This window comes from Microcaecilia unicolor, chromosome 3 (assembly GCF_901765095.1).
Source record: "Microcaecilia unicolor chromosome 3, aMicUni1.1, whole genome shotgun sequence".
Taxonomy (NCBI): Eukaryota; Metazoa; Chordata; class Amphibia; order Gymnophiona; family Siphonopidae; genus Microcaecilia; species Microcaecilia unicolor.
Genome location: NC_044033.1, coordinates 111786439 through 111801275, shown reverse-complemented (window position 1 = coordinate 111801275; position 14837 = coordinate 111786439). Strand labels below are relative to the sequence as shown.

Genomic DNA, 14837 nt, shown 5'->3' with positions numbered 1-14837 from the left:
ACACCTATTTTGGGTCCCTCCCCCTGTGCTGCTCTCTGTTTGAGAACCTGGCAGCTTTGTGCCTCGACTGCTTTCCTGGTACTGTAGCCTTGAGTGCCTCACAATTCTCAGCTGCCAATTTGATGTTCCTGTTTCTTTAAGGGCAACAGTGAATTTTCTCCTGCTCGGAACGAACGGAGTTTCAGTTCTTTGTTAGAGCGTGAGAGCAGCGCAAGTGTTTTGAGTGAGTGAAAGCATTTTGGGTCCGGCTCGCACGGCATTGTTTTTTGTTTTGCCCTCGTGTTTGGATGGCGGGCAAACTGCTCCAGTGTCGTGCACGCGCCGCGGTGTGGAATCCCCGGGAGCTCAGTGCCGTCTTTGTGGTGAACCGAAGCAGGTGCCGGTGGCAGCGGCTCCCCCCGAGTTAACTGCGGAGGTCCCAGCAGTGTCGGGAGTTGCTGGGGCAGTGGGGACGCCGCTCGGGACATCGTCGGCGGTTCCGGTTTTGGCTGGAACGTCCGCCATTTTCAGTGGCGCGCACTGCGGAATCAGCGGTTTTTGGGCCCGCTTCCCCCGTTTTGGTCGCAAAAGGCCCGTCTGAGGCTCCTGGAGGGGTTGGTTTCCCCCCTGAGTTCGTGTGGACCCTCTATCAGGCATGGAGGACGGGACCCCCCCCCAATTGGAGGAGGGGGCCAGTACCTCGTTGGCAAAAAGACCACGGGTGGATTGGTCAGAGGACGGGAAGTTTTTTTCTCCGGGTGGTTCTGACGGAGCGCTTAGTGAATTGGGGGACCCAGAGGGGTTTGAAGGCTCGCAGGATGCGGAGTGCTTAATTCCTGGTGAGGATCCCTCGGTGGTTCGTATTTTTCACAGGGATGAGCTGTCTGAGCTTATAGATCAAGTGGCGGCCACCCTTAAGTTTGATCAGCCAGAGGTAGCCATGGGGGAGGATAGACAGGTGGATCCCTTAGTTAAAGGTATCCAGAGGAAAGCCCGGTCTTTCCCCATGAACAAGGATCTCCGGGATATGGTTTTTCGGGAGTGGAATGTTCCGGATGCGCCATGTAAAGTCGCGAAAGCCATGGCGAGGCTTTATCCTCTTCCGCAGGAGGATAGGGATTCCTTTAAGGCTCCCACAGTGGATGCCGTGGTTACAGCAGTTACTAAAGCCACGGCAATCCCGGTAGACGGAGGTACCGCTCTCCGTGACCCCCAGGATAGGAGGCTGGAATCATTTCTCAAGCGTAGTTTTGATCTGTCAGCTCTCGCCTTGCAGGCCTCGGTGTGTGGGGGCCTGGTAGCTCGGGCTTGTTTTCGCTGGGCCGAGAAGCTTCTGGATGATTCGGTGGATGTTGGTTCCTCGGGGGTCCAGGAGTTAGCCAAGCTGGAGATGGGATCGTCCTTTTTGTCGGACGCTTTTTATGATTTATTGCGTGCTTCGGCAAAGAATATGGCTATGGTAGTGGGGGCGCGTAGGGCCCTTTGGTTACGCGGTTGGGTCGCGGACGCGGCCTCTAAGGCTAAGCTGTGTTCTCTTCCCTTCAAGGGGTCCATGCTTTTTGGTGAGGAATTGGATAAGTTGGTGAGAGGTCTCAGTGATGCCAAGGCCCCTCGGCTTCCGGATTTTCGTCCCAAGGCGGCTTCCAGGGGTACTTCCTCCCGAGGTCGGTTTAAGGAGTCTCATCGGTATAGGCCAGGGAGGTCTAGTGGGGCTCCTAGAGGTCGGTTCTTCCAGCGCACCCAGTTCTTTCGTGGGAGTCGTCGCGGAGGGCGTGACTTTTCCACGGGAGGTCAGGTTTTGGGGCGTAATGCACAATGAAGGTGTGTGGGCCCAGGCTGTGGTTCGGGTAGGGGCTCGTCTGAGTCTTTTTTACCAGAACTGGGCCCAAATCACTTCAGATCAGTGGGTTCTCGAGGTGGTGCGAGACGGCTATGCCCTGGAGTTCGACAGTTCGCCTCCCGAAAGGTTCTTGGAGTCCCCTTGTCATTCGAGGCTCAAGCGGGCAGCAGTGTGGGACACTTTGGCTCATGTGATCAGGCTGGGGGCGGTGGTACCAGTTCCCCTCGCTCAGCGCGGCTCGGGCTGCTATTCGATCTATTTTGTGGTCCCAAAGAAGGAGGATGCCTTTCGGCCTATCTTAGATCTAAAGAGAGTCAATGCAGCTCTCAAGGTTCCCTCGTTTCGCATGGAAACGTTGCGGTCGGTCATTGTCGCGGTTCAGGACGTAGAGTTTCTAACGTCTTTGGATTTGACGGAAGCTTATCTCCACATTCCTATTCGTGCCGCTCATCAGCGATTTCTTCGCTTTTCGGTATTAGGGAATCACTTTCAGTTCTGTGCTCTACCTTTCGGACTAGCAACGGCTCCCCGAACTTTTTCCAAAGTTATGGTGGTAGTGGCGGCGGCTTTGCGGAGGCAGGGTGTTCTGGTGCACCCGTACCTGGACGATTGGCTGATTCGGGCCAAGTCCAGGTCGGAGAGCGAGATGGCTACTGCTCGAGTGGTTCAATTTCTTCAGTCTCTGGGCTGGGTAGTGAACTTCGGCAAGAGTCATCTGGTGCCGTCGCAGTCTCTGGAATATCTGGGGGTGTTTTTCGATACCAAGAAGGGTCGAGTATTCTTGCTGGGTCCCCGGATTCGCAAGTTGCCGGGTCAGATTCGTCGGTTTCTGGCGGACTCAGCACCGAAGGCCCGGGAGTATCTGCAAGTCCTGGGGTTGATGGCGGCCACCATAGAGGTAGTTCCGTGGGCCCGGGCGCACATGCGGCAGTTGCAGTTAGCTCTTCTCAGTCGTTGGTCACCACTGAGTCAGGAGTTGGACATTCGTCTTCAGCTGGCAGTAATCCCTCGCCTCAGTCTCCGGTGGTGGCTGGACACAGGCAATCTGGAAAAGGGAATGCCGTTGGAGGCCCCGCAGTGGGTGGTCCTCGTCACAGACGCCAGTCTACAAGGCTGGGGAGCTCATTGTCTCAGGCAAGTGGCTCAAGGTCGGTGGACTCAGTTAGAAGCTCAGTGATCCATCAATCATTTGGAAACTCGGGCCATTCGGTTCGTGCTTCAGGCTTTTCAGAGTCTCCTGTTCCGGAAAGCAGTCAGGGTGTTCTGCGACAACGCCACCGCCGTGGCTTATGTCAACCGTCAGGGGGGCACGAAGAGTCAGGTGGTCGCGGAGGAGGCGGCGCTGTTGTGCCAGTGGGCGGAGAGTCACCTTCTAGCGCTCTCCGCGGCACATGTGGCCGGAGTGGACAATGTGGACGCAGATTACCTGAGCAGGCATACTGTAGACCCCGGAGAGTGGTCTCTGCATCGGTCGGTGTTCGAGCGCATTGTGTCGGTCTGGGGACTTCCCGAGGTGGACCTGATGGCAACGGCCCGCAATGCTCAAGTGCCGAGGTTTTTCAGTCGTTGGAGGGACCCTCGAGCGGAAGGGATCGACGCTCTTCTGGTGCCCTGGCCTCAGGAGTTGCTGTATGTTTTTTCTCCATGGCCGTTAGTCGGACGCGTAGTTCAACGCATAGCTCGGCACCCCGGACGGGTGATTTTGATAGCCCCGAATTGACCGCGTCGGCCGTGGTTCGGAGATCTGGTACGGCTGGCGGTAGCAGACCCTCTTCTGTTGTCAGATTCAGTGGTGGTGTGTCAGGGACCAATAGTTATGCCAGATCCGGATCGGTTCTCGCTTACGGCCTAGCTCTTGAGAGGCACAGGCTAAAGAGAGGTTTTTCGTCCAGAGTTATCGCCACAATGTTGAGATCTCGTAGGCAATCTACTTCGTTGGCTTACGTCCGGGTCTGGAGAGTTTTTGAGCATTGGTGCGCAGGTAGACAGGTTCTTCCTTTTCGTGCATCTGTGACTGATGTATTGGAGTTTTTACAGGATGGTATGGACGGGTCTGGCCTTGTCCTCTTTAAAAGTACAAGTGGCAGCTTTGTCCTGTTTTCGGGGAAAGGTTCAGGGGAAGTCTTTAGCTTCTAGTCCTGATGTTGTTCGTTTTTTGAAGGGTGTTAAGCTGCTGCGACCGCCCCGGCGGCGGATGGTGCCTCCGTGGGATTTGAATCTCGTTCTGGATGCTTTGGTTAGGCCGCCGTTTGAGCCCTTTTTGCGGTTTCGGACAAGGATCTTTCCTTAAAGACGGTTTTCTTGGTGGCCATTACTTCAGCTCGGAGGGTGTCTGAGCTTCATGCTTTGTCTTGTAGAGAACCCTTTTTGATTTTTTTCCAAGGAAAAGGTTTCGTTGCGGCCAGTGCCATCCTTTTTGCCCAAGGTGGTCTCAGAGTTTCATGTTAATCAAGTCATTTCCTTGCCAGTTTTGGGTAATTTGGAGGGGGATACGGAGCAGCGTCGTCTGGCAAAGCTAGATGTGCGGAGAGTCTTGCGCTGTTATATTTCCAGAACTCGGGAGTATAGAGTTTCTGATCGTTTGTTCGTTCTGCATGGTGGTGCAAAAAAGGGCGCGGCAGCTTCCAAGGCAACGATAGCAAGGTGGTTAAAGGAGGTGATTGTTTCGGCTTATTTGCTAAAAGGTCGCTTGGCTCCTAAGGAGTTTTCGGCCCATTCTACCAGGGGAATGGCAGCCTCTTGGGCGGAGTGTAGTATGATTCCTCCGTTAGATATTTGTCGAGCGGTGGTTTGGTCTTCCTTGCATTCCTTTGTTAAGCATTATAGGATTGATGTGCATGCCAAGGAAGAGGCAGGCTTTGGGGCTGCAGTGTTGACCTCTGGCCTTCGTGGATCCCGCCCGTAGGATATTTACTGCTTTGGTACGTCCCACGCGTCTTGACCGGTCTGGAGGGTCGTGGAGGAAGGTGAAATTAGATCTTACCTGCTAATTTTCTTTCCTCTAGACCCTCCAGACCGGTCAAGGCCCGCCCTGTCTGTCTGTATTTTAGGCCAGGAGGTATGTTTGGTCTGTTATTTCTTGGCAGCTGTTGATTGTTGTGTCTATGGATTCAGACTCTGGTTTACCAGTTTTTTGTTGGTTTGAGTCTGGACAGGTGTGACAGTGTTTGGTAGCCCACCTGTGGAAGCACACACGAAAAAGGGACACAGTAAGAGAAATAAAGAAAGTGTCCAGTTGGCAGTGACCACGTACAGGGTTGCTCATTATAGTTAGTGTTATGGTTTCTCTGCTTTGTTAGTGTTATACTGGCTAGTGGATGTACTGCACAGGTTATATATACAGTATTCAAAAGCTCAGTGTTTCTCAGTCTCCCTCTGCTGGTAGGAGGACATAACCCATGCGTCTTGACCGGTCTGGAGGGTCTAGAGGAAAGAAAATTAGCAGGTAAGATCTAATTTCACCCTGGTTGTGTGTGGCTCTGCGCATGCTTTAGGGGCCAATTACCGAGTGGGATTCCACCAGTTTGATGCATTGTACTTTCAAATACCCACCGAACATGTTCTTTGGTGCATTGTTCGTTTTTTAAAATTCGTTAAGGACTTTTACGTTTTTGATTTTTTAACGTTTGGTTGATGCATCTGGGCCTTAGTTGTATTTCGGAGCTTTGAGTTGCTGCTGGAATGCATTTTTTTTAGGAAAGTTGGGAGAGAGGTAAAATAGCTACTGGTTGTGTGTTGTATGATTTTGTAATTATGTGGTAGGCTGCCAGTTTTTTAAAATTGCATTCTGATAATTTAAGTTTGGATTAATATATGTAGTGCATTTTTATCAAAACTTCTTTATTAAAGTTTGCTGGTGAGGAAGAAAGAAATTGTATGTTGTAAAGATCTGCACAAGTAATCATGTAAAATTTTATATGGAGAAAAGTCTGATGGGATCACAAATGTGTTAAACTTGCCAACTTGGATTTCTGTCCTTTTTGTCAGGTGTACAATTTGTCTCAGAACATTCAAGAAGATGATCTTCAACACTTACAGGTAAATGTGCTGAACTTTTCATATAGATTGTGTTCCTGATGTGCTCTTCTGTAGGCTATCATATTAGTTATACTGTATTCTCTTATCCTGGTAAGAGTGGAGATGCTAGCATGTTTATTTAAATAAAATTTAGAGCAACACCACCTCCGTGATACTAGTTCTTATTGGTTCTACTTATTAGTTATTTACAGAATATGGAAGACTTGCTATGGAAGAAGTGTACCAAAAGCCATTTCAGGTAATACAACTTTGCTATCGTGAAGTACTCTTTACAGATTTGCTTTTCAGATCAAATTTGTTTTAGAAACAAAATTATATGCCTAATTATTTTAATAGAAGTAAATGTAATGCATTTTGTAATGCCTTAGCTAGGAATATGCTGTCAAGTGGTTGAAACTGGAGAGTCCAATTTTGCATCAGAGTACAATAGTATATTCAGTATATTGTGAGAATCTTGATCTGTTAATTGGAGGAGATCTTAAACATTCATGTATGGGGTGGCACTTGAGAGAGCTCGAAAATGAAGATAATTCTCAAAAACTTCATCTTCCAACCTGATAATTCTAGATGCTTTGTATATGATGTTGAAGCTCAAATGTATTGTCCCTCTATGTACATTATTAATGTAATCAGAATTTATGAAACTAGACAAAGCAAACCTGATTTCCTTATGCAGGGGTTTCCTGTTAAAAGCTTGCCACATTATAGCGCCAGTACTATACCAATCTTATTCCTTTATTAAAGCAGGCTGCTTCTGAACTATTCAGAAATGTCACATTCATTGTTTTAGAATTATGGCGCTCTACATAGAATATACAGGGAAGAATATAAATTGCATCTATTTTAAGAACGGTATTCCTTGTATGTACTTGGTAGGAGTCTAATTCTGCCATATAGCGCAAAAGTGAAATAGCATAACAATTTCTTCTATTCACTAACCCTGCTTTCTAGTGCTACAAGAATTCCATTATTAAATAATTAGTCATGAAGCCAAACCAATAGCAATATTCACTGTTGATAAGATCTGCAGAATATTAGGGAATACCAATAAAGATGCAAGTCGGATTGCATTTTGGTTTAGGATTGTGACTTATTACAACAGTGAATATATAACTTTCAGGAACTGATGAAACGAGGTAACAGGTGATTTCATTTTTTTTTCTTTAACCTTGTTGTAGACTCTAATGTTCTTAATTAGAGACTGGAGCTATCCTTATGAGCATCGATATGGTTTGGAAGGAGGAAGAAAGTTCTTAGAAAAGAGACTGCAGGTAAATGAGTTATGTTTCTATAATTTTGTTGAATTGTGCACAAACACTGATTTAGGTAAATATTGATATAGTATATAATAGTGATTGTCAACCTTTTTCATCTCATGGCACATTTACAAGGTGCAAAAATTGTCAAGGCACACTATCAGGTTTGTTTGGTTTTTTTTTAAAGGATATATTTTGGGGCTTATTTTCAAAGCACTTAGACTTCCAAAGTTCCATAGGTTACTATGTAAGTGCTTTGAAAATATGCCTTTATGTAACTTTGTAAGTCTGAGTGCTTGGAGTGGAAGAGTAGCTTAATGTTACTTCAGTGGCCTGAACTAGGGGAACTGGATTCAATTCCCACTACAGCTTCTTTGACTCCGGGCAAGTCACTTAACCCTCCATTGCCCCAGGTACAAAATAAGTATCTGTATATAATATGTAAACTGCTTTGATTGTAACTACAGAAAGGTGATGTATCAAATCCCTTTCCCATATCATTTAACAAACGAGTATTAAGGTTGTGTTTAAAATTCAGTAATTAAAATTTTAATCATTTTATCTTTATAACCACAAATAACATGCATTGAAAAACAGTTTTAAAGCAAATACCCACTCCCTCCCCACCTAGCCACCATCCTCTCTTTCTTTAAAAAAAATAAATACATCAGTGGGAAATCTGTGCTTGATGATGTTTCATGATGTCCCTTGTCTGAGGGTGGATGGTTGACCAGCATACCCTCAACTAACAGTGACAGTACTATGTGTGTTACTGCCTGAACTAGTGCCAGCCACACTTAATTTCCTTAGCGTCCCTCCGGACCGGATCAGGATTGGACTGATGGGTTGTGTATGCCTACCAGCAAGTGGAGACTGAGAAAATTCTAAAACTAGAGAGCCAATGAGAGCCCTGGCCATGTGACCCTAGCCCCAGTATTTTCTCAGTCTCCAGCAGGCAGGAGGCGAGTCAGTTTCTCTCTCTCTTTCTCTTTCTCTTTCTTCTTTTTTTTTTTTTTTTAAGAAGCTATTAATGATAATAGTTCGTCTGTGCATGGGGAATCTCAGTTAGAGCCTTGGCTGATAGGGATTTCTTTTCTTTTCCAGTCTCTGAGGTGTTAAACTCTGGTGTCCTCGAGTTCCTCCCCATTGTAATGATTAGATCTGCCTCACCCGTTTGGCCAGCGGAAGCCAGGGGCTCTCTCTACTATCCTGGATAGAACTGCATATCCCCTCTAGATACTTAATCACCCCAACCTTGCATCTGCACATGACAGGCTTACACCGTCAGGCAGTAGCAACCTCCCCAATTAGAAAGGAGCCCAGTATTCAGTAGATAGAGTAATATAGTTTATTAGCATTCTCATCTCACCCAAAGATGGTACAGGCAAGCAGGTATTCATATGATGGTACAACAGTTCATGACACGTCTCTCTCTTCAACCTTCTGAAGACTTCTCTTGTAGCCTTCCTTCTCCCTTCTGATTTAATACCTCTCAGACTGCTGCTTATATACAATTTTGGCCCTATTCATTTCAGTGGACCCCAGCTTTGTCACCAGGGCTCTTGGCCCTTATCAGTTGATCAGAATGACTTCATATGTTCCCAAACCTTCCTCTAGCCCCTCCTTTGGATGTTCTCACCCGGGGTGCAGCTGACCCAGTACTATCTCTGCATAACCATAGCAACTCTTGGTCATGACGTCTTGCAGGTGCCAGTCCCAGAGCAAATGCCCCCTCCCTTGCCAGCTCAGCACTTGCTACAGTGAAATATAACTGTGTCAAAGGTGATCTCTGATGTTTACACAAAACACTTCTCCACCATAACCACATCATACTGTTCTCTCCCTGTCTCAAAAAACTTGAGAATTCTTGGAGTCACCATTGATCGAAACCTCACCCTCGATGACCACGTGAAGAACACAACGAAAAAGATGTTCTACTCCATGTGGAAGCTTAAGAGTAAAACCTTTCTTCCCGAGGTACGTATTCCGCACCCTGGTACAGTCAATGGTAATAAGTCATCTGGACTACTGCAACGCACTATACACTGGATGCAAAGAACAAACTATCAAAAAGCTACAAACTGCCCAGAATACTGCTGCCAGACTCATATTTGGAAAAACTAAATATGAAAATGCAAAACCCTTGAGAGAAGCTCCACTGGCTCCCACTTAGGGAGCGCATTACGTTCAAGATCTGCACGATTGTACACAAAATCATTCACGCAGAATCTACATGTTAAACCTCGTAGACTTACCTCTAAGAAACGCCACAAGAGCATCCCGCAAATTCCTCGACCTGCACTTCCCCAGTTGTAAAGGACTAAAGCAGATGCACGATACCACATTCTCGTACTTGCACGAAACTGTGGAATGCACTGCCTACAGACCTGAGAACAATCAACAAAACAACTATTTTTCGCAGATCTCTGAAGACATATCTCTTCTACAAGGCATACAATGAGAACTAACAGTCACACTAATCCACCCAATAACCCACTCAGTCAAGATAGCTCACCTACTATAACTACCTTAATCACCCCTTTCCTTCTACCCTTACTTAACCTCAGCACAATATTAAATGTATCTGTCACCCTGCAATGACTTTGTTAAAACTATGTAAGCCACATTGAACCTGCAATGACTATATTAACAAAACTATGTAAGCCACATTGAGCCTGCAAATAGGTGGGATAATGTGGGATACAAATGCAATAAAATAAAATAGCTCTCTGGGAACTCATTTCAGCTTGAGCTGCAGAAAAATGTACTTTGTATCAGAGATGATATTTGATTTCTAAGAAAGGCCTAGCTCTTTAGCCTGAGCCATTGGCCTGTATTTTACTGAGAGCAAGGGCTAGCAAGGCTAACATATTTCTTCACCATCTCCCATACTTAGATGGGAAGGGCTGCCCTTTCGGTGGAAAAGTGGATTGCCTTTGGAAGAGGCAGCCACTCTTACTTTAAAAAAATAAAGAAAGTTAAAAGGTAAAGACTTTTCTTTCCCCACAGTACTAATGAGTAGGCAGCTTTGTTGTGCTTTATTACTCTTGTGGAGTTTTTTCTTTTCTAGTTCATTTGTTAAAAAAAGAAAAGAAATAATTATTACAGTCCCCATGGCCTTAATGAGCGATATTTCTTAGATTTTTTTCTTCCTCCGTTGTCCTCGTGTTTGGGCAGCGACGCGTTGTTTAAAAAAAAAAGGCGCGAAGCGTTTCTGGGCCAGAGAGAGCTCAGCTATGATGGACAGGCCAACGCGTTCCTTCTCAGTGCCAGGGCGCAAATACCCTTGGCTCCTGCAAGTATTCTACGGGGTTAGACGTTTCTGCCTTCTGTTCGCATGAGCTGTTTTCTTGCTTTTTTGTTCGTCGGTCCGTCGCATCTGCCTCAGTACCCTCCGTTTCTCCTTCGGACCTCTCTGATAATTTAGATTTAGATTTCGTACGGAAGGTCGCCATCTTGCCTCCAGCTGCACTCTTTTCAACGCGGGAGCTCTTCTCTGCTTCTCAGTTTGCTAGAGGGCAGAAGGGAACGGAGGTAGTGTTTCTGGTGCAGTCTGGGTGGCCTTAAGAGGGAGGATTTTTCTCTGTTTGTTCTCCACATATACCACTCATTCAAATCTGCTCTTGGGACTCAACTTCCAGAGGAGTCATCTAGGTCTTTTCCTCCTTCATAAGACCTACTGGTTGAGATTCATAAAGGGGGTTCATTGTTGGCCCAGAATCAGACCAGTAGGCTATTAGACTTCTCCTCTATGGTGTATGCTTTACATACATATTTTACATGGAAGGCTTACTTGCTTGCGCCTTATGCATTGGTTATCAATAGAAATCAAACAAAATAAAATATGGAAAAGAAAATAAGATGATACCTTTTTTTATTGGACATAACTTAATACATTTCTTGATTAGCTTCCGAAGGTTGCCCTTCTTCGTCAGATCGGAAATAAGCAAATGTCTAAACTCGGTTCACTCCTTCATAGGATACCTGTATCTTTATACCGATCTATTCAGCATTTGGGCAACCTGTTTGATTGTTTCTCTATAATCTAGGGTGATTTTTGTCTGTGCGTACGTAGGGCGCAGTTGTGGCTTCTGTTATAGAATCTTTGAAAATTTCATGATTTCACCCATTTGGTTAGGTATGGGCATTTCTTCCATAGGCATGATTACAGTCAGGCATTGTTTTGGCTGCAGCATCTAAAATAAATAAATATATCTATATATATATATATATATATATATATATATATAAAAGGCACCACCAACGTTCTATGAAGCCTCCAGCCGGAAGTGTGAAGCGCCAGAGATATCTGGTTTCCCCATGAGTGAAGGAAAACAGCACAGCAGGAAATCCCTCTCTCTGTAACAGTGAAGGACTCAGAGGGGGGAGGGGAGAGAGATGCCCTCACTCTCTCTGTAACACAAACACAGAACAGCAGGAAACTTAACACTGAAGGACTGGACTCGGAGGGAGAGAGGGCAGAGGGCAGGGACACACACTCCCACATGCACACTCTGAAGAAAACCTTGCTAGCCCCCATTTCATTTGCATCAGAAACTGGGCTTTTTTACTAGTATATATATATAAAATGCCTAGATATGCTTAATTCAGTTTCTCATCTTCTCTTGTGGCTTCAGTTCTAGCAGTCACAAGTTTAGCCTCAAGCACAAGTGTCTCAGGTGATCTGCTTGCAGGGGCAGCACCTACAGGCGCTTTCTGTCTGATATAAATTGCACTCTGGGACCTGTTTCTTCTCATATCATATATGCCTCAGTTGTATATTGTGCAACTGCAGCGGCTGGCAGTTTATCTGGGGCTTCAGTCAATTCTGCAACAGGGATTTATATACCTTCTTTTCATGCATGAGATTTTTTCTTATTTGACTGTTTATTTAACTCTACTCTTGTTCTCACCTCTTTAGCTTCGGATGATGAGGTAAAGTGGTCTACGATCCAACTGTAGGATTTTGTAGTTCAGAATCCCTATTTCCACTTTCTACAGCTGAGGTGGACCCATATTACCTCTGACCAGTGGGTCTTGGAGATTTTTTCAAGACGGCTATGCCTCACGGTTCGCCAACCTTCTTTCAGCCGTCTTTCTAGATGTTCCCTGTCGTTCTCGCTACAATGCGGGCGCGGTAGGGGACACTCTGCAGCGGCTCTTGGACCTTCAAGCCATTTACTTTGTAATTCCTAAGAAGGAAGACTCCATCCTATTTTTGGTTTTTTTCCAGGCCGTCTATCGTGTTTTCAATGTCACTTCTTTTCGTAGAGACGCTTGAATACATCATAGTGGTAGTTCGTGCGGGACAGTTTTTTTCATTGCCTTAGATCTGATGGAAGCTTATCTACATATTCCTATCAGGACCGGTCTCCAACCGTTTTGTACGGTTTGTGATTCTGGGACACCATTTTTCAGTTTCGGGCTCTACCGTTTGGTCTCGCAACGGCCCCTTCCACTTTCACCAAAGTTTTCGTAGTGGTGGCAGTGGTTCTCAGGAAAGAGGGAATTATAATTTCCCGTATCTAGATGACTGGCTAATCAGGGAAACTTCTTATCAAGAGAGTTGGCAGGTCTCAGACCGAGTGGTACAATATTTTTTGCAGTTCTTAGGTTGGCTAGTAGAAGTGATCAAGAGCCGTCTGATTTCTTTGCAGTCTCTAGAATATTTAGGGGTTACCTTTGACATGGCCTGGGGTTTTTTCTTCCCCAGGGCACAGTTCTCCAGCTGTGATTTCATATTCAAGGATTACTTCTAGGTCGCGTTCTTTATGTTGGACATTATATTCAGGTTCGGTTCCATGGCAGCGACTATAGAGGTAGTTTCCTGGGCCAGACCTTTCATGAGGTCTCTCTAATTTTCTCTCCTACCCAGATATTCCTCTCGAACAGAATCCCTTCAGCTGAGGTGGTCTCTGCATTCCCAGCAGCTCTGCAATCTGTTCTGGTGGTTGAGGTTGACGAATCTCACTGCAGGTATGCTTTGAGTATACACAGTGGACAGTTTTTTAGCGATCGTTGTCAGTCTCCGTGGCTGGGGAACCCATTGTTTAGGCAGGCTACTGCATGTTCTGTGGTCTCCTTTGACAACTTTCCACTTCTTCAATTTCTTGGAAATCATAGCAATTTGTCTACCTCTGGAGGAGTTTTGTTCCCTAGTGGCTAGCAAGGTGGTGAGAGTTTCTCTCGGACAATTCCATGGCAGTGGCCTATGTCATCTGGCAAAGAGGAATGAAGAGTCTACTCTTCAGACGAGAGACGGTGAGTCATTTCGCATGGGCAGACATTCACCTTACTGTCATTTTCAGCCTTCCATGTGGCTGGAGTAAAAAAAAAAAAAAAATTTTAGCGGATTTTTCTCTTGTCTCACCCTAGATCCACGGAATGGACTCTCAGCTCTTGAGCGTTTTCAACTGATAGTAGCTCAGTGGGGCACTCCGGTTCTCAACTTTTTTGTTTTTACTCTCTCCTCACAGGTTTCCAGCTTCTTCTGTCGCCGAAAGGACTCTACAGCGGCAGAGGTAGACTCCCTCTTTCAGCAGTGGTCTTCTCTATGTGTTTCCTCCATAGCTTCTCTTGGGTTGTCTTTTACAAACGATTGAGACACATGGGGGTCCGGGAGTCCTGGTAGCTCCAAATTGGTCCTGAAGTCCGTGGTACGCGGATCTTCAGCGTCTGTTTCGGCGTCTCCGCTACATCTTCCTGTTCGCAAGGACCTTCTATTCCAAGATCCGATCTTTCTTCCACACCAGGCTTGATTTTGTCTTATGGTTTGAGCTCTTCTACGGGCTTCATCAGCTAAGAGAGGACTGTCCGCTTCAGTAATTGTTACTGTGCTGCAGTTGCGTCGTTGAGCTACATCTCTCTCTCATATTCGCACTTGGTGCATTTTTGAAGCTTGTTGTTCAGAGGTTGGTTTTGATAAAGGATTTTCTCTCCTCTTCACCTGCAGGTTGCAGCTCTTTCCTGTTTCTGAGGTCGCGTATGGGGTAACTTTTTGCCCTGTCCTTTTTGGAGGTCTCCCGTTTTCTTCAAGGGAGTTAGTCTCCTTCGCCTGACAGTCTGAGAGAGAAGGGAAAAAAAAATTTCATCTTGATATCTCAATCTTATTTTTTCAGCTCTGATGAGTCCTCCTTTTGGTCTGTTTTCTTCTTGTTTCCATTAAGGTTTTCTCTCTTAAGACAGTGTTTTTAGTAGCCATTGTTTCAACTAGGAGAGTCTCGGAGCTGCAAGTTTCTTTACTGCAGGTCTCCGTTTTCTTTTTGGAATTTTTTCCAAGGAGCAAGTAGGTCTGCCGTCTAGAGTAGTTCTACATCTGGTTCCTTCTTTTCTGTCTACCGTAGTTTCACGTTTTCATCTTTCCCACTCAGTTTTTTCTTCCTGTTCTGGGGTCTTATTCGGGTGTGGAAGATCACAGGAAATTGAATACTTTAGATATTAAGAGAGCTTTTACACGCTATTTGGCAGCTATTAAACATTTTCGGCGCTCGGATCATCTTTTTGTCCTTCTAGCCAGTCAGTGTAAGGGTTTGGCCGTTTCTAACCCACTATATCTTGATGGATTAAGGAAATGAGAACTTCTACTTGTCTTCTCACCGGAACAACAGTTCCAGAGAGTGTTATAACACATTTCACAACTTGATAAGCGGTTTTCCTTGACAGAGCTATTTTTAGTGCCCTCTGCACACATTTGTAAGGCGGCAACATGGGCTTTGCTTCATTCT

General features: G+C 45.8%; 1 protein-coding gene across 3 annotated transcripts in view; it reads left to right on the top strand.

Annotated features, from left to right (window-relative positions):
* The window catches only part of ATL2 (atlastin GTPase 2), a 208030-nt gene that overhangs the window by 72733 nt on the left and 120460 nt on the right, over positions 1 to 14837 (top strand). For all 3 annotated transcript variants that reach the window (XM_030196285.1, XM_030196284.1, XM_030196286.1), the window contains 3 exons: positions 5807 to 5857; positions 6039 to 6095; positions 7036 to 7128. In XM_030196285.1, the coding sequence (XP_030052145.1) occupies positions 6066 to 6095; positions 7036 to 7128 (123 nt within the window). In that variant the 5' untranslated portion in view covers positions 5807 to 5857; positions 6039 to 6065. The remainder of the gene's footprint in view (positions 1 to 5806; positions 5858 to 6038; positions 6096 to 7035; positions 7129 to 14837) is intronic.